Here is a 27743-nt window from a genome sequence, read left to right as displayed (position 1 = left end):
TAATTAATTAATCAATTAAAAAAAAAAAAGAAACACCCTGCACACAGGAGTCACCTCATACCCGCTGTCCAGAGATTCCACCAGGTTTCCAGGAGGGAGTGTTCAGTGGGCACAGGGACGCAGAATTAGCTGAGGTCATGGGTGCAGCCTGAAGAACCGGACAGACCCAGCTTTAATCCTGCCCCACCACTCAAGCAACCTGGGCCCTCAGTTTCCCCATTCGGAATACGGGACAACCCAGCTTGGCATCCCAGGGCTGAGAAGAGAGACTGAGGGTGGTCTCCAGAGTCACCAGGGCTGAGCTGTATGTCACCGAACAGGCCCCAAACCTCTCTAAGTTGCTCACTTGTGACAGGTGGCCAAGTTCACTGCCCACCTCAAGGGATAGACAAGGATCAGGTTTTTAACCACTCCCAGCATGAACAGTGCCCAGTAACGTTAGCTGGTAGGATTATCATCCCCGCAGGAGGTGGCACCTCCAACGCTACCCTCCAACCCTCAAGGGCACATAGAAGAACACAGATCCAAACTTTATTTTGTAAATATTTCTCTCTGCCCAGCCCTGTGTACAGGGCCCGCTCCAGCTGGGTGACAGGCATAAATTAAGGTCACCGAGCGTCCCCAGGCAGGGCGTGGGTTCCCCAGCCCCATTAGTCCCAGCCGAAGTCCTGGCCAGTCATTTGGTAGAACTTGCGGTTAAAGGGCCGGTAGAAGGCCCGCAGGCGCTGGACCATGGCCTCGGGCACACGTGGGTGGGGCCGGCCCTTGGACTTGCCCAGGCAGCGGGGACGGCCGCTGCCCTGGGCCTTCTTGAGGCAGGGGAAGCCCTTGGTGGCGTTGAAGTAGAAGTGCTTGTCTGTGACGACCCGCTTGAGACCCAGGAAGTCCTGCACATGGCCCAGCTCCCCAGCTGGGTCGCTGACCAGGCGCTCGCCACTGACAAAGAGGAAGTGGGACAGTGGGAAGTAACGCAGCCAGTTGTCCAGGTGCTGGGCGTACAGGCCTATGCGCACGGCACTCCAGGCCGTGTCCACGGGGCCCAGGCCTCGGCGGAAGGCCAGGGTGCCGAAGCTGGGCAGGCCCGGTGTCTTGGAGAGCATCTGCGCATAGTCAGAGATGGCCCGGGTCACGGGGTTCCGCACGACCACGATCAGCTTCGTGGCCGGGGACATGCCGTGGATGCGGCGTGGGGCCTCCCGGGTCACGAAATAGCTGGGGGTCTTCTCCATGGTGATCTGCCCATCCAGGGTGCGGGGCATCAGGCTCCTGTGGGAAGGTGGGTGGAGAGGGGGGCATGAGCAGGTGCTGGCCCTCCTCCAGCCCTCCCATGCTAGACCGGCCCCCAGGGCCCCGAGACTAACCTCCCCTTCCTCCAGGGAAGCCCCATACCCACAAGACAGGCAAGCCTCCCCATCTCCCCTTCCCCACCAGGCCCACCCATCCTAAGTGTCTGGGTGGGCAGCCTGGGGTGTTGGCCGTGAGGGCGCCCAGCCTCAGCACAGGCTCACAGTAGGGGCCCATCCTCCAAGGCTATCCGCACCCCTCCCAGAGCTTGACTGCACCCCAACCCTGACACTGCTGTGCCTCTCACCCCAGACCCAGTACTCCCCAGACTTGCCACCCACAAGGCTCCACCCACCCTCCCCACCCCCACAGGCCCCTGTACTGTAATTACCCCAGACACACTTTCATTAAGTGGCTGATGGTGTCCCCTGAATTAGGCCATTAGCTATTGACAAGTGTCCCCAAAAATGGGCAGCTGCCCCTCCTATCACTCCCTCCCCTGCATGGCATCTCCTGCCTTTGATGGCAGCCCTGCTAATTCTCCCCGACCTGGGCCCCCCAGAATGCTGAAAACCACAGCGCAGCCCAGGACACTGGAGAGGTCATTGAGGCAGGCTGAGGATCTGTCTCAAGACCCCAGCTGCCTGGGTTGCCCAGACCTGGCTTGGAACCCACGGTGCAAGGCTGCAGCTGCAGCATTTCCGAGCAATCCTCTCATTCCGACCAGGGGTGGGGGTTGGGGGGCACTGACCCCATCCCAAGGTTCCGGGGGAGTCGGCTGGTGACAGACCCCTGACAACCCCAAACCTGGGGAAGCCCATCCTAGCACCCCACCCAGGCAGTCCAGGGACTGGGTAGCATCCTGAGGCCACCCTGCCAGCCAGGTAGAACAGGGTGGGGAGGGGCAGGGTGCAGCGGCAGGGCCAGCTGAGCAAACAGCTCCGAGGGAGGGCTGGGAACTAGGTCAACAGAGGCAGACGCTATCAGGCTCTGTGCTAGGGACGGGGTGGGGGGTGTCTCTGTCCCCCATCTCTAAGGGATCTGCCCCCAATCCCGCTGACAGCCCTCAGGACTGGCCCCAGCCAGGAGGGTGACACACAGGACAGAATTCAGGTCTCATCCAGCCTAGTGACCCCCAGACTCGAGCTTCTAAGAGACAGTCTCCTCTTCCTGCTCAGGCCAGGTGGACACCCAGGTGTACAGGCACACGAGTTGGCGTGCTCAGCTTGGAGGGTGCTGATGTCGGGACTGGAGAATGTGCACACATGAGTCCCAAGCGTGCCGCCGGCTCCCCTGACACCACCCTCTTGGCTCGGGGGAGTGGGGTGGGCTGCAGGGTCTGCCGGCTGTGGGAGCTGCCCCTCCCCTCAAACTAAGGCCCTGGGCAGAGCTGGTCTACAGAAGTCATGGGAGACAATTCTGCTCCCCCCATGTCCCAGGAGTGATCTGGGACTCCTTCCACCCCACTCACTGCCCCACTTGAGGCTCAGAGACGGAGCAGGAAGTGCTGGGGTGGATGTCGGCTGCAGCTGCTGGGAGGCGGTGTTGGCTTGGCTTCTGCTCCCAGGAATCCAGGTGGGAATTGCACCCAGCCCTCCCTGTGAATAAGTTCAAAGAGAACTTGGGTGGGAACAAGGCCAAGGGCTGAGGTTCAGGACTGCAGCCTGGGGTAGCCAGCTCAGGGAATCCCCCTTCCCACAAGAGGGAGGACAAAAGAAGGGGGATCTCCCCGCACTGGACCTCGATGCTGAGACCCACAGACTTAAGCCAGTGCCGACAGACGTCATCAGAAGTCACCGTCCTCCCTTCATCACCCTCCTGAGGGAGGGAAGCAGCCCTGACTGCTCTGGGACCCTCCTCACCGACCTCTGACACCCCCTTCCCATCCCTTTCCTCCCCCAGGTGCCCAGTGACCCCAGGAGCACCCTCTTTCCTACTCCAGACTGGTCTCACCTGGTTCTGAGTATCCCCACCCCTTCCCGCCTGCCTGGGGGGAGGGGCTGCAAGGAAGCTGACAAAAATTAGAGGGACCTTAGCACCCACTGCTGTTTTCTCTCCAAGGATGTCAGAGGAGAGGAAGTCAGGGAGGTGCCCCCAGCCCCACCGTGGAAGGGGGATGGGAACGGGGATGGGGGAGGGTGACTTTCCAGGCCCACTCTTGCCACAAACCAGCTTTGAGATCTGAGATCTTTGGGATCAATTACTCACCCTCCCCAGGCCTCAGAAGCCTGTCCCCAGCCAGCCAGGCACAGAGGAGGGTGGGGATGGGGGCTTCTTGGGGGTGGGAGAGACTGGGGAGAGGATGAGAGGAACAGGACTCTGACCCCCACACGGCAAACATCTGACAAGTTGCTCTGCGGACACTCCCTCCCTGCTCATCTGGTCTGCATTTCCCTGCGGCTTCCATCCAGCTCCAGGCAACTCTCCCTCCTCTGTCTCAGCCCCACCCCCACCCCCCTATCCTGCACCTCGCCTGGGCCTCATCCAGCGGGGCCTGGGACTCAGCAGAAAGCAGCTACGGTTCCTGTCTGGAACAACACGGTACCAGGAGCCAAGGGGGCTGCCCTACCTGTATCCCTCCTGGTCTCTGTGCTTTTCCAAAATACTAAGGTCAAAGTACAGCCCCCACCTGCCCCCAGACAGGGCGCTCCCTTCTGAACTGAGACTTGGGGTGTTTGTCTGTGTGACCCCAGCACCTGCCAAACAGAAGGTGCTCAATGAGTCAGTGACTAGATGAACAAATGCTGTGTGAGCTTGGGGACACTTGGGGGTCACGGTCCCCAAGAAGGAGGATCCTCAAGAGCCTGAGGGATGAGCTGAGGCCCAGGGAGGGGGACTGGTTTGGCCAAGGTCAACTTTGAACAGCCCAGCACCCCTGCCAAGGCCAAGGGAAGGGCCAGAGTCACTGCTTGGTCAGAGCCCAGTGGGAACACGTGTCCCAGAAAGTCAACTGGGGGCACTGGCCACTGCTCCTCTACTCACCACCCCACACCCCCACCACGAACAGGCTCTGGAGGCTGGGCCCAGGGTCCTGAGAGCAGACAAGGCCACCAGACCCTCCCTGCCCGGGGGCTGGGCGTCCTCTTTGCAGCTGGAGAAACAGGCAGGGGTGGGCATTTTCAGAGGTTCACTGCACACTCACGGCTGGTTGGAAGGACAGTCAGGTTCAGAGGCACAGATGCCTGTGAGCAACACCATGCCCACGTGCACACACATCAGCGCACGGCCTCGTCCCTTGGAAGGCACGTGGACACACGCACTCCAGAAGCTCAGCCCTGCGCCAGCCAGTGAAGGGTCAGCACTAGCCAGCCCCGAGGGACGGCTCCGGATTAAAGGGGTGGAAGCCACGGACCTGACCCTCTGCCTCCTCTGTGCCACCCCTCCCCCCAGTGCAGTGGCTGGGCCGAGGAAGGAGAAAGTCTCCTCTACCAGACTTAAACAGGCTGCTGAATCATCCCACTCCCACCTCCGGCCTCAGGGACACCAATGTCCCGAGAGGCCCTCCCCTGTGCTGAGGATCTGACCCTGAATTTGGGTCCAGCTGGCTTCCTCTCAGGCCCCTCAGGCTCCCCAGACCAGTCCCCCAGAGCTGGAGCATGTGCCCAGGGAGGGCCTGGATAGGCTCTCAGGATCCCTGGCTCTTTGGGAGCCTTTTTAGGTCTAAACCCAATTCTAGACTCTCCTGCAGCCCCACATTAGCCCAGCTTATGGGGTCAGTAGTGAGCTCTGAAATTTGCACTATGGTTAACAGTGTGTCCTTCCCCTTCCTCATCCTCCTCCTTCCCCCCTCCTCTTCTTCCTCTGCACAGAAGTGAGGAATTAGGGATGCTTTCAGATGCTGAAGCACTGTCAGAGTTGGGTAGTGGTCTCTCCCTGAGTGCTGAGAATGCAGGGATTCAGACAGTCGGGTTCAGGGATGGACTCACCTCCCCCATCACCACACAACTTCCCTAGACCTCTGACAGCAGCAACCCTTCAGAGTTCATGAGCCAGAACCCCCTGTTCTCACTGGGAACCCTCCAAACCCATAAGTAATTCTGATGCAAAAAAGCAAAGATAACAAGGGGGGCAGGGTGGAATCTGGGTACAGAAAAACTGGTAAACCTGGAGGTAAAATGTCTCAGTCCTGCCACCCCCCACTCACCACTAATTCACCAGGTGACCTTGGACAGGGTCTTCTCTGGCCCTTAGGGGCTTGGCCCAAGCTTGGGGATGAGGCTGGTGCTGTGGGGAGTGGGGTGACTCACCCTCCATCTATAAGCCCTCATCTCCCCGAAGGAAGGGATAGGGCGCTGAGGCAAGCTTGTGCCCGACTGACAGAGGCAGAGGGTTGGGCCTCACACTCATCCTTCGGTGCTAACCTCGGCAGGGAGGGGCTGGTGTCTGACCAGCCACCAGGACAGGTTACTTCAGCTGCGGCTGGGTGCTCCCCCACATTCCACCACACCCCCCAAGGCCATACTGGGTGGGAGTCAGGTCAGCTACAGAGCCTCATGACATGAGGCTGGGGTCCCAATTCCCATCCCTGGGCATTGACTCAAAGGCACCCTCCTCCTTTCTAAAGACCAGACTTTCTCCAGACGCCCAGGACTATGGAGAAGGATTCCTCTCTCCAGGATCAGGAGTCTTAGGGGTGGGGAATGGGTTGACAGATACTTTCTAGGAGGCTGCAGGGAACCCGGAGACCCTTTCTTAAGGTAACTGACCAGAGTTCAAACATGCTCCCCTCAGTGATGCAGGGGGGAGGGCCAACTGAGCATGAAGCATTTCTAAAGCACCTCAGACCCCACAAGCTCCAAACTACTTCTCAGCTGGAATCGTACTCTAGCCCCGAACCAGGGCTTTCCCTGGAGTTTTCAAAGTTTCTGGGAGTCCATGGCCAGTGACCGACCCTCTTTTCCATAAAACCTGCTGCAGGAGGGTCGCGTCCTCCCGGTCAAGCCTCAGCCCCCACGCAGGCTGGTCTCCGCCCCAGAAGATGCCTGGAGTCCTCGCCCCGCGGGGTCCCCAGTGAGACCCCTGGGGCACACCACGAGGTTTCCCGGAAGGCACCCGCCAGGAAGCCGATGGGGCGGACGGGACGAGCGCTCACCGGTACCAGGCGAGGCCGCGCTCGTAGCACCTGTCGAAGAAGTGGGGCTCCGAGCCGAGCGCGCGGACGTCGGGGTGCAGCCGCAGAAACTCCAGCAGGGCGCGCGTGCCGCCCTTCTTCACGCCCACGATAAGCGCCTGCGGGAAGCGCCGGCGGCCCGAGCCACTGGCCACCGGCAGGCCGGACGTCCCGAGGCTGCGGGCTGCGCGGGGCGGCTCGGCGGGCGCGGGGGCTGGCGCGGGGATGCGGCCGGCCGGCAGGCAGCGTCCGGGGAAGGCGCAAAGGCAGTAGGCTCCGAGCACCAGAGCGGCGAACAGCAGAGGCGCACGGGGCGCCCGAAGCGCGGCCCCGGGCCCGCCCCCGGCGCCCTGGCTGCCTCCTGCCCCGCCGCCCAGGCCGCCGCTACCTGCCATGGGGCCACACCGCTCCCAGGCCTGGGAGCGGGGGCTGCAGGAGGGCGCACATCCCCGCCCGCGCCGCGCTCAGTCCGCTTGCGCCCGGCTTCTGCTCTGCGCCCCACTGCCCAGTCTTCTGGGAGCCGGGAGGGACCAGTGCTAGGGCGGGATGCCCCGCCCAGCCCAGAGGCCCCGCCCCGCTTGAACCACTGCTCCACCCGGGACTCGCCGGCACCTACGGGCGCCGCGGCGCGACTCCGAGCCTCAGTGACTAGCCGGACGCGCCCGCTCGGAGACCCCAGGCCCCAGCCCGCTCGGGATGCGGCGGCGGCAGATTGGGACGCAGGACGGTGACAGGACTGAGCTGCTGGCCAAAGGACCCGCTCTTAGAGGGCCGATCGCTGCCCCTCCCGGACGAGGGCAACGCGGCAGGTGCACGGGGGGAACAAGTGGGCCAAGAAGTCGCGTGCACCTGGGCCCTAGTGCGCAGAGGGGTTCCAGGAAGGTGGAGGGAAGTCTGCGGCGGGAATGGGGCGCATCTTGCTGATAGTTGGCTTGCCATTGCCATGCGTCAGGGTCACGGGCAGGGCGGTTGGAGAGGACTAGCCAAGTTGATTACCATTTTTAAGTCTGGGAGACAGGCTCAGGGAGGACAGGCGTCTTTCCCAAGGGCCCAGTGAAATTCAGACCTCAGTCTTCTGACTCTTTTTACCATGTCACACGGTCTGTCTGTGCAGCCTAGTCCACCTGGTGTTGCCCTGGGATGTCAGCGACCCATCTCTGGCGCTGGCAAAGCGGCTCCTATTGGAGATGTGAAGGATTCGGGAGACCTGTGCTGAGGAAACTAGAAGGAGGAGCCGGGGTCCTGTCCTAGGAGCTTCCTCTGAGGGGCAGGGAGACTCAGGGGCCACTCCCAGTAATGAGACCTGCTGGGCGCTGGACACTCTGCGGGAGTTTTACACACCCCCAGGCTCACTGAACCCCCAGCCCAGCACAAAGAAGGCAGAGGAGAGCTGGCTGGGAGAAGGCAAACAGCCCCAGGTAGAGACAGAATGGAACCCATGTCTTGCCTTTGCCTCTACCCCAGGCTTCCTGGGCTCAGGGTTGGTGCAGGTGGGCATGGGCTCCCCGAAGAGGCCAGCCTTCCTCCAGCCAATGCCCAGAGACTACTGCTCTGGCTTCTGCTGGTTAATGGGCTGTTCCTGAGCCTAATAGTATCTGGATCTAAGGGCAACCTGGAGCACTTCCCCAGGGCAGGGGCCTCCATCACCCACCCAGAGGTAGCCTTGGCCGGAAGAGGGCTCTGCAGAGCCAACGGAGTGAAGACCACTGACCAGGGCCTCAGCCCAGTTCCCAGATGCCATGCCTGCATCTGCTTGTCAGGGCATGACTCAGCCAGGAGCCCCGTCTGTGGGGTGTTGGCACAGCGCTGTCTGGGGTACATGCCAGCACATGCAGGGTCACAGGAAGTTCTTCTTCTGGTCTAGCTTAAAACACGATTTGTTCCAGACAGTCTGGTTCTCCTTAGAGCCACCCACTCCACCTGCAGCACCCACCCAGAGCCTCAGCAGCCACCACTCAGGGCTCCAAATTCCAGCTTTAAAACCTGATGGCCCCTCTATCTCCCTGCCCAGCACAGGCACTGGCTAGGCACCCCCTAGCCTTTGCTCATGCTGTTCTCCCTGCTGGGAATGCCTTTTCCTTAGTCCCACCCCCCACCACACACACACACACACACACACAGATACACCTTGAGGACTTTCCAGGAGGAACTTACCAAGAGCAGCAGGACACCAAACATGCCGGGGGTGGGGGAGTGAGGTCCAGGGACAAGAGTCAGCTTGGTGTTTGGCACCTGATCCCCTCTCTCCACCCACCATCTGGTTCTCAGGTGAGGGGTGGGTGCAAATCTGAGGACATCCAGGATGGCAGCCTTGGGAAGTTTGTTCACCAGTGTACCTCACAGAGCCTGGTACCTGATAGGCACTCAATAGAGACAAGCCAGTGGAAGGATGGAAGTGGAGAGGGAGGCTGAAGAAGGCTTTCTAGAGTAGGTGATTGTCAGGCAAGGAGCAGGACGGCATCCCAGTCGGCTGGGGAAAGGCCCAGCAGCAGAGAGCATAGTGATGGGATGGGGGTGGCGAGGAGGAGGAACGGGGTAGAGCCGAGGCTCATCCCTGGGGAGTGGGTCCCAGCCTCATCTTTCTCTAGCACATGGCCTCAGGCTCCTACCAGCCCAAACCTCTGGTCCCTGAAATAGAAACCTAACTCTGAAGGAAGAGCTTCATTGAAATGCAATTCCCATAACATGCAATTCGGCCATTTAGTTTCTCAAATTCAATGGTTTTCAGTATATCCACAGTGTTGTACAACCATCACCACAATAAATTTCAGAACATATTCATCACCCCAAAAAGAAATCCCATACCCGTTAGAAGTCACTCCCTGTTCTCCCCTCCCCCAGCCCCTGGCAACCACTAATCTACTTTCTGTCTCTGTGAGTTTGTCTCTTCTCCACATTTCATATAAGTGGAATCATACATTATGTGGCCTTTAGCAACTGGCTTCTTTCACTCAGCATAGTGTGTTGAAGGATCATTTATGTTGTAGTGTGTGTGTCAATGCTTCATTCCTTTTTAGTGCTGAATAATATTCCACTGTAAGGATGGATCACATTCTGTTTATCTATTCATCAGTCAATGGACACTTCAGTTTTATCCACCTTTTGGTTATTGAGAATCATGCTGCTGTGTATGTTGATTTACAAGTTCTTTTGTGGACATATGTTTCATTTCTCTTGGGTATATACCTAGGAGTTGAATTGCTGGGTAGATGGTAACTACATTTAGCCTTTCATGAAGAGTCCTTTTGAAGGTTAAATCTGGGAATTTCAGAATCTACATCTCCATGCTCCTCACCCCCAGAGCTGCTGCCTTCTGTCCTCCCCAGGATGTCTGAGTGGCTCCTCCACTCTGCCTCTGCCCTGCTTTGCCATCAGAGTCCAGCCCCAGCTCCCCGCTGTGTGACCTAGGGACAGTGAATCCCCCTCTCTGAGCCACAAGGTGAAAAGTCACTTTGGGGCCCCAAAAGAGACCAGGCCATGGGGGCACAGGGTGGGTGGCTATCCCTGTGCCCTGAGAGGGTGGCTCAACTCCTGCCCTGTCCAGTCACGCCTCCTGTCAAGAGAAAACAGGTGTCAGCCAGGCGCTTCTGCCCAGCCTGATCTCCCCTGGGGCCCCTCGGCTTTGAGGGCTCCACATGGCCCAATTTCAATTCCCTTTTCACCTTGTCTGGACCCCCATGCAGGATGGCCAGGCAGAGGTCCTTCCTTAGGCCAGCCACCAGACGAGCAAAGAAGTCGGGTCTGATGTGGTGGCCAGGCAGGAACAGGGAGAAGGTGGGAGAGGAGACGGGCTGAGCTGTGCAGGCTGCTGGGTCACATACGCATCATCCCTGGGGGAGATGACAAGGGGGGCCAGAGCAGAGGGGATCAGAGAGGGCAGGTCTAGGAAGGGAGTCCTGAGGAGTAAAGTCATGGTGGGAGGAAGGCCCAGCCTGGCCTCACAAATCCATGACCCAGCTACCCAGCTATGTCTGTGTCTCCTTCGCAGACTCTAATTATTTCCCTGTGGGTGATTTTGATCCCCATCTATCTCCTCCACCTACCCATGAGCTCTGCAAGGGCAGGGATGGGGTCAGTCTTGAGCCCTGCTGTGGCTCCATGCCTAAGCATGGTGAGTGCTTATGAATGTTTGTTGAGTGACTGAGTAACTGACTCTGTGTGTATGTCTGAGAGAGTCTAGGTGTGGACCCCTCTCCCAAGCCCCTCTCCGCCTCCTACCCAGCCTGTCCCCTCTGCAGGGTGGGCACCCCCAGCCTAGGCCTCCACAGCATCGCAGGGTGTGCAAGAAGCTGCCCCACTCTGGAAAATGATTAATAACACCGTGCAGTCCCTCCCTCTGTGGGGGACAGCTGGGGGAGATTTCACACATTCGGGCCTTCCAGAAACTTCCTCCCCTAGAACCACACCCTTACCCCCCAGACCCACTCCCACAGCTTGCTGGGATTCCTCAGCCTGCAAGGGGAGCTGAGGGGAGGGAGCTGCGGCCGAGGGCGGGCCCAGCTGTCCTTGATTTGTGTGGGATTTTTCCACTTGAGATGCTGGATTTGCCCAAGCACATAGAGGATGCAATTTCCTCCTGGGGAGGGACCCCTAAGTGACGTCTACCCACCTACCCCCGGAGCCCAGTTCAGCCTGGTAGGGAACAAGGGGGCCAGGAGGCCATGGCGGGGGTGGGGGGGTGTTCGTGCAGCACAGTACAAAGCTGACAGCAAGAACTTTTTAGGCAATGAAGGCTGATTCAATCCCAGCTCTACCCCTCCTAGCAGGTGACCTCGGCAGGTATCCAGCCTCTCTGAGCTTCATTTTCCTACTTTATAAAACAAAGATGACACCAGCCCCCACCTCTTTGGGTGCCTGGCTTCTAAGCTCTTTATGATAAGGAGGTAGTGGACATGTGACAGTGACCCTGGCACAAGAAGGGGCGCCCTGAAGCTGCTCCCACCCTGAAAGACCTAAGTACTTCATAATTCATCCTCCTGGGGGTCCAGGCTGGAGAGGAAAGGCCTCCCTAGTCTCAAGGTGTCCAACCAGCCTGGCTTGCTGGAACCCAGGGTCTTGTTCCTGGTGACCAGCTAGACATGGGGACACCATGGGACACAAGGGTTTGCTAGGGCAGACAATATTTCCAGCATCAGGAGGGACATATGAAGGGCCCCTTGGCAAGGAGTGGGGAGGAGCAAGGGCTTCCCCAGCCACTTGAGTGGTCACACACATGCATGGAGCCTGCCTAGGGCTCCAGGGTTTGCCAGAAGGAGCCAGACCCCTCTCCTGCACAGGGATGGCCCCCAGCTTGCTTCCAGCCGCCCTCACTCCTTTCCCTTGGGTCTTCCTGGAGGGCTCGGCACAAACGACCCTCTGGTCGTTTGCCACAGGCCCCTGCTTCTCCAGGAGAGGGCAGGGCTCCGGGTTCTCAGGATGCATAACTGGGCCTGCAAATTGCTTCCCACCCACCAGCCTGGCCCAGCTCAATTTACAACAATCCTTCTAGGCTGGCAGTCCCAGCCCTGCAAAGAGGAGGGCTAGTAACAGCCTTTATACCCAAGGTGAGTCTAAAGGGGGAAGAAAGGAGGGTCAGACAGAAACAGGACTCCCTCTGTCCCCACCCCATCCCCACCTCCTCCAGCTTCACAGCCCCACGCCAGGCCTCTGGGCGTGGGAGCCTCTTGGCATCATGGGGAAGGCTGGGAATCATCTAAGAGGCCCCACATTAAGCCACTGGGGCTCTTTGGCCAGGTCTGTCCACCTGTGCCCTGGTGAGGGTCCCCATGGACTGGAAGCTGACTGTGAGCACATTCTGTCAGGAGCAAGGGACCCGGCGCAGGCTCAGGAACCCCACGCTCTGCAGAGGGCACACGACCATGGGCGTATACACACACACACACACACACACAGAGGCAGGAGTGGGGTTCAGAGACCTGCTGCTCGGCCCCAGCCACTGTCCCCCACCCAGTGTGGAGAGCCCCAAGTTTGAACCTCCACGAACACGAGTGACCTACTCACAGGTGCACAGCCAGTGAGCAGTACCCCCACGGAGGGCCACACTCCATCCCCCCACACTTCCAGGAGAAACACCTCATGCCCACAGTCGGCCAGACAGACATACAGACAGGTATGCAGCCAGTCTTGTTCAGCTGGGGCTCAGGAAGACCCAGAACCCAGAGCCCAGGGCTGAGCATCTTGGGGCAGGTGCCTGGCACTCTGCCCCGCTCCCTGCCAGACCCCTCCCTAAGCAGCAGGCTTCCTGCTCTGACAATAGGACCTTCGAAATAGACTCCCACCACCTCCTCAGAGAACAATGACTCCATCCTTGTCCCCTATACCGGTCAGCGCTGTCCTTCCTCTGACTCTAGCTTCCCTGTCCTCCCCCAACTTCCAGACACACCCCAGGGGCTCCGGTCTCAGAGACGGGGTACAAAAAACCTCACACTCTTGAAACTAATGGACCAAAAAGCCACTGCAGTTGGAGATGGGAGGGGGAGCCCAGGGCCACATACAGACTGCATCTCGGGGTGAGGTGGGGCAGAGCCCACAGGGCCCGCCTCATCTCTGCTCCAGCCTCTGGCAGTGCAGCCACCAAGCCCTTTGCAGCCAAGAGGAGCCTGTAAGCGTCCTAGTTGGAGATGAAACATGATAAGACATGAAACCAGGGGCTGAACCATGGATAATCTCCACGGTTTTACAAGGAACAAATCACGCCTAGAGACAGGTGCTGGGGGTGCTGAGGGGCTGGGGTGGAAGGAGCTTATAGACAGGTAACCCTCAGTCCCCTCCCCAGCAGCCTCCCCTCCTGTCTGCTTGGAGGGCCCACCAACTGTCTTCCCTGGGCTTCTTGCCCCTAAGCTCCTTAAGCAGAGCCCTAGTGCCCAGGGCCAGGGGAGAGTGACAGGTGGTCCTGGGGTTCCTGCATCCACCAGAGCACAGATTCACTCATGCAGATGTGTGGTTTGCTCATCCTGAGACTGTGCAGCCCCTGCAGAGGGAGCGAGCAGAAGGCAGTGCAGTTTGATTCACATTCACCTGATTCTACCTCGGGCAGCACCCCTCAGGGCTCCGTGTTTGGGGTAGGGAACAAGATTACCCTATTCTAGAATGGACTCTGCCTGGCCTAGAGGCCCAGGTGCAGGGGTTTGGGTGCAGGAGCTGTGGGTAATAAAAACAACACAGTTATGATTTTTAAAAAACAAAACAAAACGCTGCTATCATTTGTGGAGTGGGAAATCAGGACAGTGGGGGGGTTCTGTGGAGCCTCAGCAAGCAGAGCCAGTGGGAACCCCTGAGGGAAGTTACCTGGTCTGATGATTATTTTGCAAAGACCACACCGGTTGGGACAGCTGAGAGCTGTCACTATTGTGGGGGAGAGAAGTGGGTAAAGATGCATGGGAAGTGGAACTCCTGGACGTGGTGCCCCCGGGGTGGGCCAGGGTGGCAGCAGGTACAATGAAGGCGTGAAAGGGCCACAGCCAGAGGAGGTTGGGGGCATCAGAGCAGGCGGGTCCCACCCAGCTGCCCTGGAGAAGGGGCTGAGGCTTGGCTGGGGCTGGGAGCGTCCTGTCTCCACCTTCTCCCAGCCCCCAGCTCTGTCCCGCTCCTGCTGACTCCGGAAGGGGGACCCTGGGCCTCGACTGCTCGTCCCGCACTAGTCACCGTCTTGAAGCCCACCAGATGCGGCCCCACCATCACCGGCCGCCGCACCCTCGGACGCCAAGAGGCCTCGGCCTGTGTGCCGGGCACTGGCATGTTGGGTGGGCGCGACCTGGGGGCCAGGTGATGCCGGCGCCGACCACTGGGTGCCGCGGGGAAGCGCTGCCGGGGCGCGGGGCTGGGCTGGGACAGTGCGGGCCGAGGGCGTCGCGAGGGGCACCGGGTCGGGCTGGGGCCGGGGCGCGGGACGGCAGAGTAGGGTACGCGGAGCCAGGCTGGGGTGCGAGGCCACTGGGGCGCGAGGTGTGGTTAGGGCGCGAGGACCCGGCCCGAGTGGGGGTCACAGGAAGGGGCGCGGCGTGGGGGGAGCTGGGCTCAGGGACCCGCCCAGACCGCCAGAGCTGTTGCCGAAGCGCCCCCGGCGGCGCCACGGGGAACTGCAGCACCGCTCAGGCCCCAGCGCTCCTGGGGCCTGAGCGGCCCCTGCTGGTCCGTCCTGCACACGGTCCCTAGGCCCACTCCCAGAGGAGGGGGCCTTGAGGACCGGTTGACTCAGAAGGGGGTCATAGCGCTGGGCCCCCTACCAGGGCCTTGTACGGGGGTGGGGGCACGGTGGATGACTTGGCGGTGACCACTGACTTCTCCGAGCTGCCACTTCCACTTGCCGGCCCTGCCCACGTGCCCGCATGAGGTCAGGGGGTCCTGGGACCTACCCACAGGACCTGCCCTGAGCAGCACTCCCCCCAGGGTCACGGCTTTCCCTGGCAATTGTCACTCAGAAGAAAGGAAAGCCTTGGATGAGCGAAAGTCCCAGTCATTGTCAATTCACTTGTCTGTTCCGCGTTTATTGAGCTCCCCTCTGAGCCCGTCCCTGCCTCCAGGCTGGGGATCAGCAGAGTCCCAGTCAGATTTCTTCTTTCTCCCACTGGTCCCCTGCCCAAGGTGCCCTGCCCTGCTGTGCTGTGTCTGGGCCTGCTGGCTGCTGTTGCCTGGTGTCGGCAGAGCACCGGGAGCTGTCTGCTCCCAAATGCAACACTTGGCTCCAAAGGCTGTGTCCTAGGGGCTCCACCTGGCAAGGAAGGGGGCACGGTGGGGAGCAGAGGGGGATGGGCTCTCAAAGAGCCTTTTGTTTCTCAAGAAGCAACTGGGGCTGCAGGCCAGAGGTTATGATGTAACCCAGCAGCAGGGGGAGGGGTGGGTGACATGATTCCACCCAGCCCTTGGCAGAGACACTGCCCGGGGCCATCCATTTCCAGGCTCGCGATGTGAGGGGACCTCGGGGTCACCCTCTTCACTCCCCTTCTCCAAGGACACTGCTTGCCAGCTCCCACCCCCCCCACCCCCAGTTAACCACCATGTACAAATGAGCGTGGGGCCCCTGGGGTGCAGGCAGCCAGGCACTGCTGCTCACAGCTCCCCTACCAGTCTCACCAGCCCCAGCCCCAGCCCACCTGGGCACCAGCAGATCTTCCATCCAACCCTGCTATAGGTCTGAGCCCAAAGAGGCACCCCCAGAGGCATGGCCTGGACATATTGGCTCAGTTTGCAGGTGGCCAGCCCGCTCTTGGGCCAAGTTCACGCTCAGGGAGCCCCCTGGGCCAGTATGCAGAGCCAGGAGTGCTGGGAGAGGTGAGCAAAGTCCAAGGTCCATCCTGGCCCTGGGGCCCAGAGATTCCTGCTGACCATTCAGCTGGCTTCCTCCCCACCCCTAGCCACCTTCAACATGCTTGCTGAAATCAGACTACAGTCAACAGGTGGTCGCAACCTTCCCAGAGCCACCGTTTGTCATTGGGGGTGAAGAAGAGAGGAAAGGGACAGGTGTGGACAGAGAGGACCTGAGACTGAGTGGTCTCAGGCAAGTCCCGCCCCCTCTCTGAGCCTCCTGTTCCTCCCCTGGAGAATGAGTTCCTGCCCCACCAGGGTTACGGTAGAGCTTCAGCACGGTGATGCCCATGAAGACACACTAAGCACTCAATAACTGCTCACCTACAGTGGGCTTGCCCTGGGCCAAAGCTGGCTGCTAGACTTGGCGTGGGCAGGCCACAGACTGGGCTGGGACAGTGCCCCAGGGCCGGTAATGACCCCAAGTGACTAGGCTCCACTTCAGCTGGTGACCAGTTTGGGACACAGAGGGGAGTTTGGTCAGAGATACGAGCTGGAAACACAGGGTTCTCTGCAACCCCAGCGGGATTTTCTAGCAGCTGCAATCAGTGCGGGCCCCCAGCAGGGCAGAGATGGAGAGGCTTTCTAGACAAGGAGGCTGCCGCACTGTGGGGAGGGGATGAGCTGCAGGAAGCCCCTCCTGAATGGGGCTCCTCCGCATTGGCCTCCTTGGTGCTTTGTCAGTGCTGACCCCTCCCACCCGCCACATACCTTCCCCAGCTCAGCAGCTCAGGTCTAATTCACAGAGCAACATGCACTCAGAATCCATGCATCTACGCCACCTTCCTGCCCCACCCTCCATGGCTTTCCCGTGCCCTCACCCAACAGGGAGACAGGCTGGGTTCCCCAGACAGGGGGAAGTTATGTGCACCACCCAAGGTTGAGAAGTAAGCCGGAGGCCCACCAAGGCCCAGCCGGTGAGCCAGCAGCCCCTGCACAGTGACCCTGTGCCAGAGCAGAGACCCCTGACCTGTGGCTGGGAGTCAGGGAAAGGGCAGCACTGGCCTCTCCCTCCTCCCTCCCCAGCCACACCAACCTCATCTGACCACCTCTGCCTTCACACGTGCAGGTTCCACTCTGCCCCATGTGGGATGCTCCCAGCTGCTGAGTAGGTCTGTTCCAATCATGCACTCAGAACTGGAGGAATAACTGCAAGATGGGTTTGGGGACCCACTAGACCCACTGTGAGATGGACCTGAGCTAAAACTCCATTGACCACGGGGCCTCCATAAGTCCCTACCTAACACAGTTTGTGTGTCCTGGAATTGGTATCAGTCCAGAGCCAGTGTCCAGTAGTCCCCGAAATGTCTGATTACTTCCATTTCCCCAATGCACAGTGACCCTGGTATAGGTCACTTTGGAGAAGGCTGGGAGAAAGATTAACAATCTAAATTTTTGGTGATATAGCAGGGTCCTTCCTCGAGGGGTCCCGCCTCTGGTTCATTCAAGGTGTTCTGGGCATGTAAACTGGCTCAAGCCTGGGAATTGAATGAGGGGTCATGACTGTCTTTATGACTCAAGTTAGACTCTTGCTCACTTGACTTAGAACTCTTCTGCTCATTAAGATCAAGTGAGAATTCAGCAGGCTTCCGATCTATTTCACTTCCAGGAGCACCCCGTCCCACTGGCCGACGCTGTAATTCTGTGGGAATCAGACTATTCTGATGGCCGCTTTGCCTCTGTTGGCCATCACAGTGAGCACCGCTCCCTTGCCTTTGGTCACTGAGAGCTGCCACGTGGTCCTGTCACCCCGGGATCCAGTGACCCCCGTGAATTTCAGTCTTCTGGTTCAGTGGCAGCAGGTCTCCTGTAATTCCTGGCCTACAGAGAAGAGTGATCACAGAGAGCTTCTACGATGCTGGGGCTCCGTGCACAAACTTTCCTCACAATCGTGGTGAGAGGTGTGCTGTCTGGATCCTCCAAGGTGGGAGAGCAGGTCCTAAATGACAGACCCACTCTAACCTTCCTGTCTCCCTAAGCCTTTGGATCCCACCCTCCATTGAACCAAGGCAGGTCTGGCATTACAGCTCATTCAGTGTTGGCCACTTTTTGGTCCATGTTTCAGCCAACCAACCAACCAAACCGTTAGAGCCCTTTCTGATCCCCCAAGCTGTATCATTAAACCCAGAATCTCTGCTTAGTGAGCCCCTATCAATAAATTTGACCTGACCCAACGTTATGTTCCTTCCAACCATATCCCACCCTTAGTATCCATTCCAACACGTTCCCTGGAGTTCTGTCAAGATAAATTGGGGGGAAGCCACCACAATGAGAAGCCCGCACACTGTAACGAAGAGTAGCCCCCGCTTGCCACAACTAGAGAAAGCCACACGCAGCAATGAAGACTCAATGCAGCCAAAAATAAATTAATTAAATAATTTTTAAAAAAAGATAAATTGGGAAAATCGTGTAGTTCTCTTGGAGTACACCATACCTCCTCACGGGGCCCATTGTGCACATCCTCCTGCAGGGCCTGGGGCAGGCCAAGTCCGCGGCCTTCTCAGGGCCTTTGCATATACTGTGGGAAGCTCTTCTCCTTGCTTCTGTCACCTTCGCTGCTGAGCTGGCATGACCCCTCCTTGGCATCCCTCTCCCTGACCACTGGACCCAAAGCACCAGCCTCCTAATTGCTCCCCCGCCCCCATATTATAGCATCTCTCTCTGCTGTAGTTATACACAGCCCTTCTCTTCATCTGGTGTGAACTTACTGTCTCAGTTATGCCTTAAGACCTTGAGGGCAGGCCCTGAACCAAGATGGTGCAGTAGAAGGACGTGCTCTCTCTCCCTCTTGTGAGAACACCAGAATCACAACTAGCTGCTAGACAATCATCAACAGGAAGACACTGGAACTCACCAAAAAAGATACCCCACATCCAAAGACAAAGGAGAAGCCACAATGAGACGGTAGGAGGGACGCAATCACAGTAAAATCAAATCCCATAACTGCTGGGTGGGTGACTCACAGACTGGAGAACACTTATACCACAGAAGTCCACCCACTGGAGTGAAGGTTCTGAGCCCTACATCAGGCTTCCCAACCTGGGGGTCCAGCAACAGGAGGAGGAATTCCTAGAGAATCAGACTTTGAAGCCTAGTGGGATTTGATTGCAGGACTTTGACAGGACTGGGGGAAACAGACTCCACTCTTGGAGGGCACACATAAAGTAGTGTGCACATCGGGACCCAGGGGAAGGAGCAGTGACCCCAGGGGAGACTGAACCAGACCTACCTACTAGTGTTGGAGGGTCTCCTGCAGAGGTGGGGGGTGGCTGTGGCTCACCGTGGGGACAAGGACACTGGGAGCAGAAGTTCTGGGAAGTACTCCTTGGCGTGAGCCCTCCAAGAGTCCACTATTAGCCCCACCAAAGAGCCCAGGTAGTCTCCAATGTTGGGTTGCCTCAGGCCAAACAACCAACAGGGAGGGAACCTAGCCCCACCCATCAACAGTCAAGCGGATTAAAGTTTTATTAAGCTCTGCCCACCAGAGCAACAGTCAGCTCTACCCACCACCAGTCCCTCCCATCAGGAAACTTGCACAAGCCTCTTATATAGCCTCATCCACTGGAAGCAAGAACTACAACCCTGCAGCCTGTGGAACAAAAACCACATTTACAGAAAGATAGACAAGATGAAAAGGCAGAGGGCTATGTACCAGATGAAGGAACAAGATAAAACCCCAGAACAACAACTAAATGAAGTGGAGATAGGCAACCTTCCAGAAGAATTCAGAATAATGATAGTGAAGATGATCCAGGACCTCGGAAAAAGAATGGAGGCAAAGATCGAGAAGATACAAGAAATGTTTAACAAAGACATAGAAGAATTAAAGAACAAACAGAGATGAACAATACAATAACTGAAATGAAAACTACACTAGAAGGAATCAATAGCAGAAAAACTGAGGCAGAAGAACGGATAAGTGACCTGGAAGACAGAACAGTGGAATTCACTGCTACGGAACAGAATAAAGAAAAAAGAATGAAAAGAAATGAAGACAGCCTAAGAGACCTCTGGGATAACATTAAATGCAACAACATTCACATTATAGGGGTCCCAGAAGGAAAAGAGAGAGAGAAAGGACCAGAGGAAATATTTGAAGAGATTATAGTCGAAAACTTCCCTAACATGGGAAAGGAAATAGCCACCCAAGTCCAGGAAGCACAGAGAGTCCCATACAGCATAAACTCAAGGAGAAACACGCTGAGACAAATAGTAATCAAACTGGCAAAAATTAAAGACAAAGAAAAATTACTGAAAGCAGCAAGGGAAAAATGACAAATAACATACAAGGGAACTCCCATAAGGTTAACAGCTGATTTCTCAGCAGAAACGCTACAAGCCAGAAGGAAGTGGCATGATATACTTAAAGTGATGAAAGGGAAGAACCTACAACCAAGATTACTCTACCCAGCGAGGATCTCATTCAGATTTGATGGAGAAATCAAAAGCTTTACAGACAAGCAAAAGCTAAGAGAATTCAGCACCACCAAACCAGCTCTACAACAAATGCTAAAGGAACTTCTCTAAGGGGAAACACAGGAGAAGAAAAGGACCAACAAAAACAAACCCAGGGGCTTCCCTGGTGGCACAGTGGTTAAGAGTCCGCCTGCCAATGCAGGGGATATGGGTTCGTGCCCTGGTCAGGGAAGATCCCACATGCCACAGAGCGGCTAGGCCCGTGAGCCATGGCCGCTGAGCCTGCGCGTCTGGAGCCTGTGCTCTGCAACGGGAGAGGCCACAACAGTGAGAGGCCCACGTACCGCAAAAAGAAAAAAAAAAAAAAACCCAAAACAATTAAGAAAGTGGTCATAGGAACATACATACCGATAATTACCTTAAACATGAATGGATTAAATGCTCCAACCACAAGACACAGGCTTGCTGAATGGATACAAAAACAAGACCCATCTACATGCTGTCTACAAGAGACCCACTTCAGACCTAGGGACACATACAGACTGAAAGTGAGGGGATGGAAAAAGGTATTCCATGCAAATGGAAATCAAAAGAAAGCTGGAGTAGCAATACTCATACCAGATAAAATAGACTTTTAAATAAAGAATGTTACAAGAGACAAGGAAGGACACTACATAATGATCAAGGGATCAATCCAATAAGAAGATATAACAATTAAAAATATATATGCACCCAACACAGGAGCACCTCAATACATAAGGCAACTGCTAACAGCTATAAAAGAGGAAATCGACAGTAACATAATAATAGTGGGGGACTCTAACACCTCACTTACACCAATGGACAGATCATCCAAAATGAAAATAAATAAGGAAACAGAAGCTTTAAATTACACAATAGACCAGATAGATTTAATTGATATTTACAGGACATTCCATCCAAAAACAGATTACACTTTCTTCTCAAGCGCGCACGGAACATTCTCCAGGATAGATCACATCTTGGGTCACAAATCAAGCCTCAGTAAATTTAAGAAAATTGAAATCATACCAAGCATCTTTTTCTGACCACAACACTATGAGATTAGAAATGAATTACAGGGAAAAAAACATAAAAAACACAAACACATGGAGGCTAAACAATACATTACTAAATAACCAAGAGATCACTGAAGAAATCAAAGAGGAAATCAGAAAATACCTAGAGACAAATGACAATGAAAACACGACGATCGAAAACCTATGGGCTGCAGCAAAAGCAGTTCTAAGAGGGAAGTTTATAGCTAAACAAGCCTACCTCAAGAAACAAGAAAGATCTCAAATAAACAATCTAACCTTACACCTAAAGGAACTAGAGAAAGAAGAACAAACAAAACCCAAAGTTAGCAGAAGGAAAGAAATCATAAAGATCAGAGCAGAAATAAATGAAATAGAAACAAAGAAAACAATAGCAAAGATCAATAAAACTAAAAGCTGGTTCCTTGAGAAGATAAACAAAATTGATAAACCATTAGCCAGACTCATCAAGAAAAAGAGGGAGAGGACTCAAATCAATAAAATTAGAGATGAAAAAGAAGTTACAACAGACACTGCAGAAATACAAAGCATCCTAAGAGACTACTACAAGCATCTCTATGCCAATAAAATGGACAACCTGGAAGAAATGGACAAATTCTTAGAAAAGTATAACCTTCCAAGACTGAACCAGGAAGAAATAGAAAATATGAACAGACCACTCACAAGTAATGAAATTGAAACTGTGATGAAAAATCTTCCAACAAACAAAAGTCCAGGGCCAGATGGCTTCACAGGTGAATTCTATCAAACATTTAGAGAAGAGCTAACACCCACCCTTCTCAAACTCGCCCAAAAAATTGCAGAGGAAGGAACACTCCCAAACTCATTCTATGAGGCCACCATCACCCTGATACCTTAACCAGACAAAGATACTACAAAAAAAGAAAATTACAGACCAATATCACTGATGAATATAGATGCAAAAATCCTCAACAAAATACTAGCAAACAGAATCCAACAACACATTAAAAGGATCATTCACCATGATCAAGTGGGATGCAAGGATTCTTCAATATACGCAAATCAATGTATGTGATACATCATATTAACAAATTGAAGAATAAAAACCATATGATCATCTCAATAGATGCAGAAAAAGCTTTTGGCAAAATTCAACACCCATTTATGATAAAAACTCTCCAGAAAGTGGGCATAGAGGGAACCTACCTCAACATAATAAAGGCCATATATGACAAACCCACAGCAAACATCATTCTCAATGGTGAAAAACTGAAAGCATTTCCTCTAAGATCAGGAACAAGACAAGGATATCCACTCTCACCACTATTATTCAACATAGTTTTGGAAGTCCTAGGCACAGCAATCAGAGAAAAAGAAATAAAAGGAATACAAATTGGAAAAGAAAAAGTAAAACTGTCATTGTTTGCAGATGACATGATACTATACATAGAGAATCCTAAAGATGCCACCAGAAAACTACTAGAGCTAATCAATGAATTTGGTAGAGTTGCAGGATACAAAATTAATGCACAGAAATCTCTTGCATTCCTATACACTAATGATGAAAAATCTGAAAGAGAAATTAAGGAAACACTCCCATTTACCATTGCAACAAAAAGAATAAAATACCTAGGAATAGGGCTTCCCCGGTGGCGCAGTGGTTGGGAGTCCACCTGCCAATGCAGGGGACATGGGTTCATGCCCCGGTCCGGGAGGGTCCCACATGCCGCGGAGCGGCTGGGCTCGTGAGCCATGGCTGCTGAGCCTGCGCGTCCAGAGCCTGTGCTTCGCAACGGGAGAGGCCACAACAGTGAGAGGCCCGCGTACCGCAAAAAAAAAAAAAAAAAAGACCTTAAGGGCAGGCCCCATCTGCCTTTCTCATGGCTGCATCTCAAGCACTGAAGCTAGAGCCTGACACTGAGCTCAATAACTATTTGTGGAACAAGTGAAACAGCTGTGCAAAGCCTGACCCTGGGTCCTGGCGTCCCTGATGTTGTTAATAAAGACAGCAAGCCTGGGTTCTGTTTGTTTATTGATCTCTTCCTGATTACTCCAAAGAGGATTCAAGATGGAAGGGGCTTCGCCCACCCTCCCTGATGGCAGGACCCTCAGAGCATGTGCAGTGAGGCACAGTCACTGTGTCCCCGGAAGCAGTGAACTGTAGGCTGTGAGCTCTGGTGTCCCCAGCCTTGCACAGTCAAGGTGATGGAGCAATAGCTGCTTTCCTAAGCCTGAGTGGGGCAAGCAGCACCCACACAGATGGTGCAACAGGGTTTGGGATTTCTCCTTTCGTAACCGAGAGGCCAGAGATCTGTCCCCTCTGCCTGCTCCCCCAGCGGGTCACAGATCATCACCACTCTGGCTGCCTGGAAGGGTTTAGTCAGAGAAAATCATAGAGTGACCGGGGCTGGAGCAGCCAACTGGGGCCGCCCTTGTTTGCGTTCTCTCTCCTAGCACAGCCTGCTGGAGATGGGCGAGAGCTTCAGCGAGGGTCAGAGCCCAACTCAGAACTGGGCCTCACGGGGGTGAGTCCAGACAGGCAGGGAGGGGGCAGCGGGCTGAGGAGAGAAGGTGGAGGCTGCACCATCACTCTAAGACGAGCCAGGCCTAGAGCCCCCTCCCTGAGACTCCTGTGAGAGCTGACAGTGGGGCCTCCAGGCACCCCCTGGCAGCCAAGTGTAGCCTTCTCCTTTTCCCAGCCTCTTCCCTTCTCCTAGCCTGTTCGGAGGCAAGGCCTCGGGAACCTTCCTGATGTTTCAGCTATCCCTCTCCCCCCCACTCCCCTGTCCAAATGTCTGGGGTTCCACTTCTAAGGTGGGATGTCCAGAGTGTGGCCACAAAGCAGTGTCCATCTGGGTTGGGTGTGGGCTGCCCACCTACTGTCCCTGGGAGGCAGAAGTTTCTTTGCCTGAAAGAAATGAGGGAGGGGAGAGAAAAACAAGTCGCTGCTAACTTAGGTTTCAGACACCGTTCCCTGGCCCAGCCCACTCCCGCTGCAGCCTGCAGACCAAGAAAGCTGGGAGGACCCAGACCCGCAGCCTGGGGGTGTCTCTGTGCCCAGTTCTTTCCCTGAGATCTGCAGGAGAACCCAGAGTCTGTCTTTCCTCCACACGTACCGGAGGATAAATAGCTACAAAAGGACAAAAGTATTATCAAACATTTATCACGCACTGGCCCTCACAGACAGCCTCACTTAACCCCACAGTGAGGGCAGCGAGCAGGTGCTGTTAGCAACCCCATTTTACAGAGGATAAAACTGAGACTAGGGACTGGCCACAGTCTTGCGGGCAGCAAATGAGGAGAGGGATTTGAGCTACAAAGAGTGCGAAGGAGTCCAGAGGGCGGCTGGGGATGAAGACAGAGAACAATGGGCCAGAGAGGAGGCTGAGCTCAGATAAAACACACACAAATGAAAAACAGCTCCCAAACAATCTACCAGTGATAAGAATATTGACAACAGGAGCACATTATTTACTGAGCCCCTACTACACTCCAGACCCCAGTGCACTTTCATGCAGCCAGTCTTAACGGGCCTGTAAAGGAGGCTCTGCCATCACGCCCACTACACAGAAGATGAGGAGGCTCAGAGAGGCTGACAAGCAAGCCTGCAGCTGCACAGCCCCAGAACTCAGCCTCCGCACCGCCCTGCACGTGATCAACCAGATGCAGGAGGCAGGACATCTGCCCTTTGTCCCTGTCCCACAGCCACCTTCCAGTGGCCCTGGGCAGCGCGCTTTGGTGCCCCCATGCTTTGTCACTGTAAGTGCATGAGAACAGTGTGCCCCTGGGCCTCTAAAGGCTTGTACACAGATCTGTGCCCAGCTGCCGGCAGGCAAGCTCACCTTTAGGGATGAACTTCAGTGAGCTGCTGAATATTCAGAAGCGGGACTGTCCACGCTTGGGGCCATCGTTCAGGAACTCATGGCCCAGCCCATTGCCACACCTGCCACAGGACACCTAGGAAGACCACAAGACAGCCATGAAAACAGCTGCAGCCATGGCCCCTGCTGCCACCAGCACATGGGGTCCTCCCCATGCCTATTTCCCAAGGTAACTGTTGGCATGAGAGGTTGGCCTTGGCCCAGAACCTGCCCCGGAAAACCATCTTGTTTCCCTGTTCCCACCGGGACCCCAGGCTCTCCCAATAGTTTGGGGTGTCAGCTTCCCTGGCTGAAGCCAGAGGCCTGGAATAGACAGACCCTAGGCCCCTACAGCTGTAGGGGGAACAGCAGGAAGGGGTAGGGGGCTCTCAGGACCCCCCTGGCTTACACCTCCTCACCGCCCCCCAGTTGCTACCACCCACCTTTAAGGCTCTAGGCTGATTGTGCTCTGGACGCTTGGCCACACTGTCAGCATGGATGGTCTCGGTGAAGGCCGGCCATGGGGATGAGTGTGCATACTTTGAGCGGCTGGAAAACAGCTCATAGCCACATTGGGCACACACGTAGATGCCTGGGGCGGAAGGGGAGGTAAGAGCAGAGATGCTGGCTCAGCACCTCGGGGGTGAGCACCTAAATCCTTGAACCCAGGAGAGGACAGCAGCACTCCGGTTACAGGGTGGGCTGCACACCCTCCCCGCTCACCCACCCACCACCCATAAGCCTGGGTATCGGCTCTGTGGGGGAGACACAGCATGGAGCTCACATTTAGCGGTTCTGAGCCTGTGCCAGAGACCAGGAGAGCCACTTTCACACTTATTTCTTTCACTCTTCTTAACAGCCCTATAATGCAGACGTTCCCATTTTACAGATGAGGAAGCTGAGGCTCAGGGATGCAAAACGCTCAGCTACAGGGTGTGCAGCCAGGAAGGAACCCAGGCAGTCTGATGAGGACACAGCTCTGCCCCTCACACACAAGCAGGCCCCACACAGTGGGGGCTGTGGCATGGCCAGCACCACCAGTAGCCCCCCTCCCTTCCCACGTGGACCTCCCTCTGCCCAAAGAAGCCGTAAGGTGGATGCCCAGACACCAGCCTGCTCTCCAAGCAGGAAAAGACTGATCCCAGCAAAAGACCTCCAGTCAGACAGAGGGCCCAGGAAGACAGAGCGCCAGGGAGAAGGATGAGTTTTAACCTACCTCCAAAAGATCACCCTGAGGGGGGAAAAAGAAAGGTTGCAAAACTGACTCGCAGAACAGGAAACTGCTTGGGGGTCCCTCGAGGGGTACTGAGTCACCCTTCGCCCCCTGCCTGGCGTGGAGACAGCCTGCCCTGGAGTCTGTGACCTACTCAGCCTTTACCAGTAACTTGGGGAAGAAAAGAGGAAACAGGAGCTGCTGTGGGAGTGGAGCTTCCAGCTTGGCAGAGTAGCCTGAGGACAACCTGGAGTCCCACAGCCAGAGAGTCTGAAGGGAGGACTTTGCCCAGAGGGTCCTATGTCACAGCTGGCTCACAGAGACGCAGGGTATCACATCCCAGCCCCCTCGAGGGCTGACACCCAACAAATCCCATCCAGGGGTAGGTCGCTGCCCTAGTCTTGCCTATGGGCATATTTTTACCAAATTAGGCCATGACCAGGCAGCACAGCCCAGAAGGGGATTCATCTGGGCCTCTCAAAGCCTGGGGCCAGGGCTGATGGCCGGCCATGCCCCCAAACCAACCACTCACCCCCTACCTTCCACCCCTCCTACCTGACCCAGGCTGTCCAGTCAAACTTCACTGGCCATTGGCAGCCTAGCAGCACTCCTGGTTACCCAAACCTGGGGCCCTGGGCAGGTGGGGGAGGCACCCAGGCGGTCACATTTGGATCCCAACAAGACGTGCTTTCCAGCTTACCCCGCAGGTCTGGGGAACCGGGGAGAAGAAAGGGCTGGGGTAATATCAGGAGGATGCCACAAGGAGAGGCAGGCCAGTCACAGGAGCTGCCCCTGGACAAGACCTTCCACCGCCTCCCCCTAAAGTTCCGATCCTGACCCGGATACCCGCAACGGCGTCACCACCCCCATACCTTGACCCCGCAGATTTCCTCGGAAAAGGCCACGCTCACACTCAAGGTCTGTCCTCCTCGAGGACAGCGACACCCTCTCTCCAATGTCCCTCTCCCCTCAAGTACCCCTACTCTCCGGAACCCCCAACTCCTCCCTCCTCTGTATCCCCTTTACCCAAATGCGTTCCTCCCCGCGCGGTCACACTCGGCCCCCGTTCCCGGGACTCCGGGGCTCCATCGCCACCCGGAGGGCTGCGACGCCCCCTCTAATACGCGTCCCCGCCCCCGCTGTCCTCCAGGAGGTCACAGGTCGTACCCGGCTCAAAGTGGTTCTGGAAAACCTCGCCCCCGAAGAAGCTGCAGAACGACATGGCGCCGGCGGGACCGCTGCACAATCGCCGCCTCCGACAGATCCGAGGCCACAGACCTACGACCCGGTGCTTGTGCCCGCCTCCTGCCCCGCCTCCCGAGAACCAATCCCACTCGGATCCCGGACCTGCCCCGGCGCCCGAGGCCCCGCCCCCCCCAGGGGACCAATCACGTCCAGAAGTGCGAGACACCCTCGCAGGGCCCGCCTCCCGTTGACCCGCCCTTTCCACGGACCAATCCCACCCCGGTACTGGGGTTCCGGCTTCCGCCTCCAGGAGACCCCGCCCCCTCCCGAGGACC

General features: G+C 56.2%; 2 protein-coding genes across 4 annotated transcripts; both read right to left on the bottom strand.

The window, feature by feature from the left end:
* Positions 1-515: 515 nt before the first annotated feature.
* On the bottom strand, positions 516-27378 carry HS3ST6 (heparan sulfate-glucosamine 3-sulfotransferase 6). Of its 2 annotated transcripts, none has more exons than XM_082643832.1 (2): positions 27250-27378; positions 516-1266 (listed from the first exon to the last, which is right to left on the bottom strand). In XM_082643832.1, the coding sequence occupies exon 2, from the start codon at positions 1257-1259 to the stop codon at positions 651-653; it is 609 nt and encodes a 202-aa protein (XP_082499958.1). In that variant the 5' UTR covers positions 1260-1266; positions 27250-27378; the 3' UTR covers positions 516-650. The 2 variants fall into 2 exon arrangements, with proteins under 2 accessions (XP_082499958.1, XP_082499957.1); XM_082643831.1 differs by lacking the exon at positions 27250-27378 and adding an exon at positions 6377-6882.
* Positions 23165-27550, bottom strand: MSRB1 (methionine sulfoxide reductase B1). Of its 2 annotated transcripts, XM_082643834.1 has the most exons (4): positions 27391-27550; positions 25454-25602; positions 24993-25107; positions 23165-24058 (listed from the first exon to the last, which is right to left on the bottom strand). In XM_082643834.1, the coding sequence occupies exons 1-4, from the start codon at positions 27443-27445 to the stop codon at positions 24027-24029; spliced, it is 351 nt and encodes a 116-aa protein (XP_082499960.1). In that variant the 5' UTR covers positions 27446-27550; the 3' UTR covers positions 23165-24026. The 2 variants fall into 2 exon arrangements, with proteins under 2 accessions (XP_082499960.1, XP_082499961.1); XM_082643835.1 differs by lacking the exon at positions 24993-25107 and having other exon boundaries at positions 27391-27533.
* Between the last annotated feature and the right edge of the window lie 193 nt (positions 27551-27743).

The sequence above is a fragment of the Mesoplodon mirus genome, assembly GCF_964341445.2.
Source record: "Mesoplodon mirus genome assembly, chromosome: 15".
NCBI lineage: Eukaryota > Metazoa > Chordata > Mammalia > Artiodactyla > Ziphiidae > Mesoplodon > Mesoplodon mirus.
The sequence above is the reverse complement of the archived record's forward strand: the minus strand, read 5'-3'. Positions and strand labels throughout refer to the sequence as shown.

Coding starts and splice junctions, on each gene's coding strand:
- HS3ST6 (XM_082643831.1), bottom strand. CDS start 6,789: ATGGCAGGTAGCGGCGGCCTGGGCGGCGGGGCAGGAGGCAGCCAGGGC. Junction 1,267..6,376: donor CGCGGCCTCGCCTGGTACCG/GTGAGCGCTCGT, acceptor ACCTTCCCACAG/GAGCCTGATGCCCCGCACCC.
- MSRB1 (XM_082643835.1), bottom strand. CDS start 27,445: ATGTCGTTCTGCAGCTTCTTCGGGGGCGAGGTTTTCCAGAACCACTTT. Junction 25,603..27,390: donor CCAGAACCACTTTGAGCCGG/GTACGACCTGTG, acceptor CTTCCGCCCCAG/GCATCTACGTGTGTGCCCAA. Junction 24,059..25,453: donor ATCAGCCTAGAGCCTTAAAG/GTGGGTGGTAGC, acceptor CATTTCTTTCAG/GCAAAGAAACTTCTGCCTCC.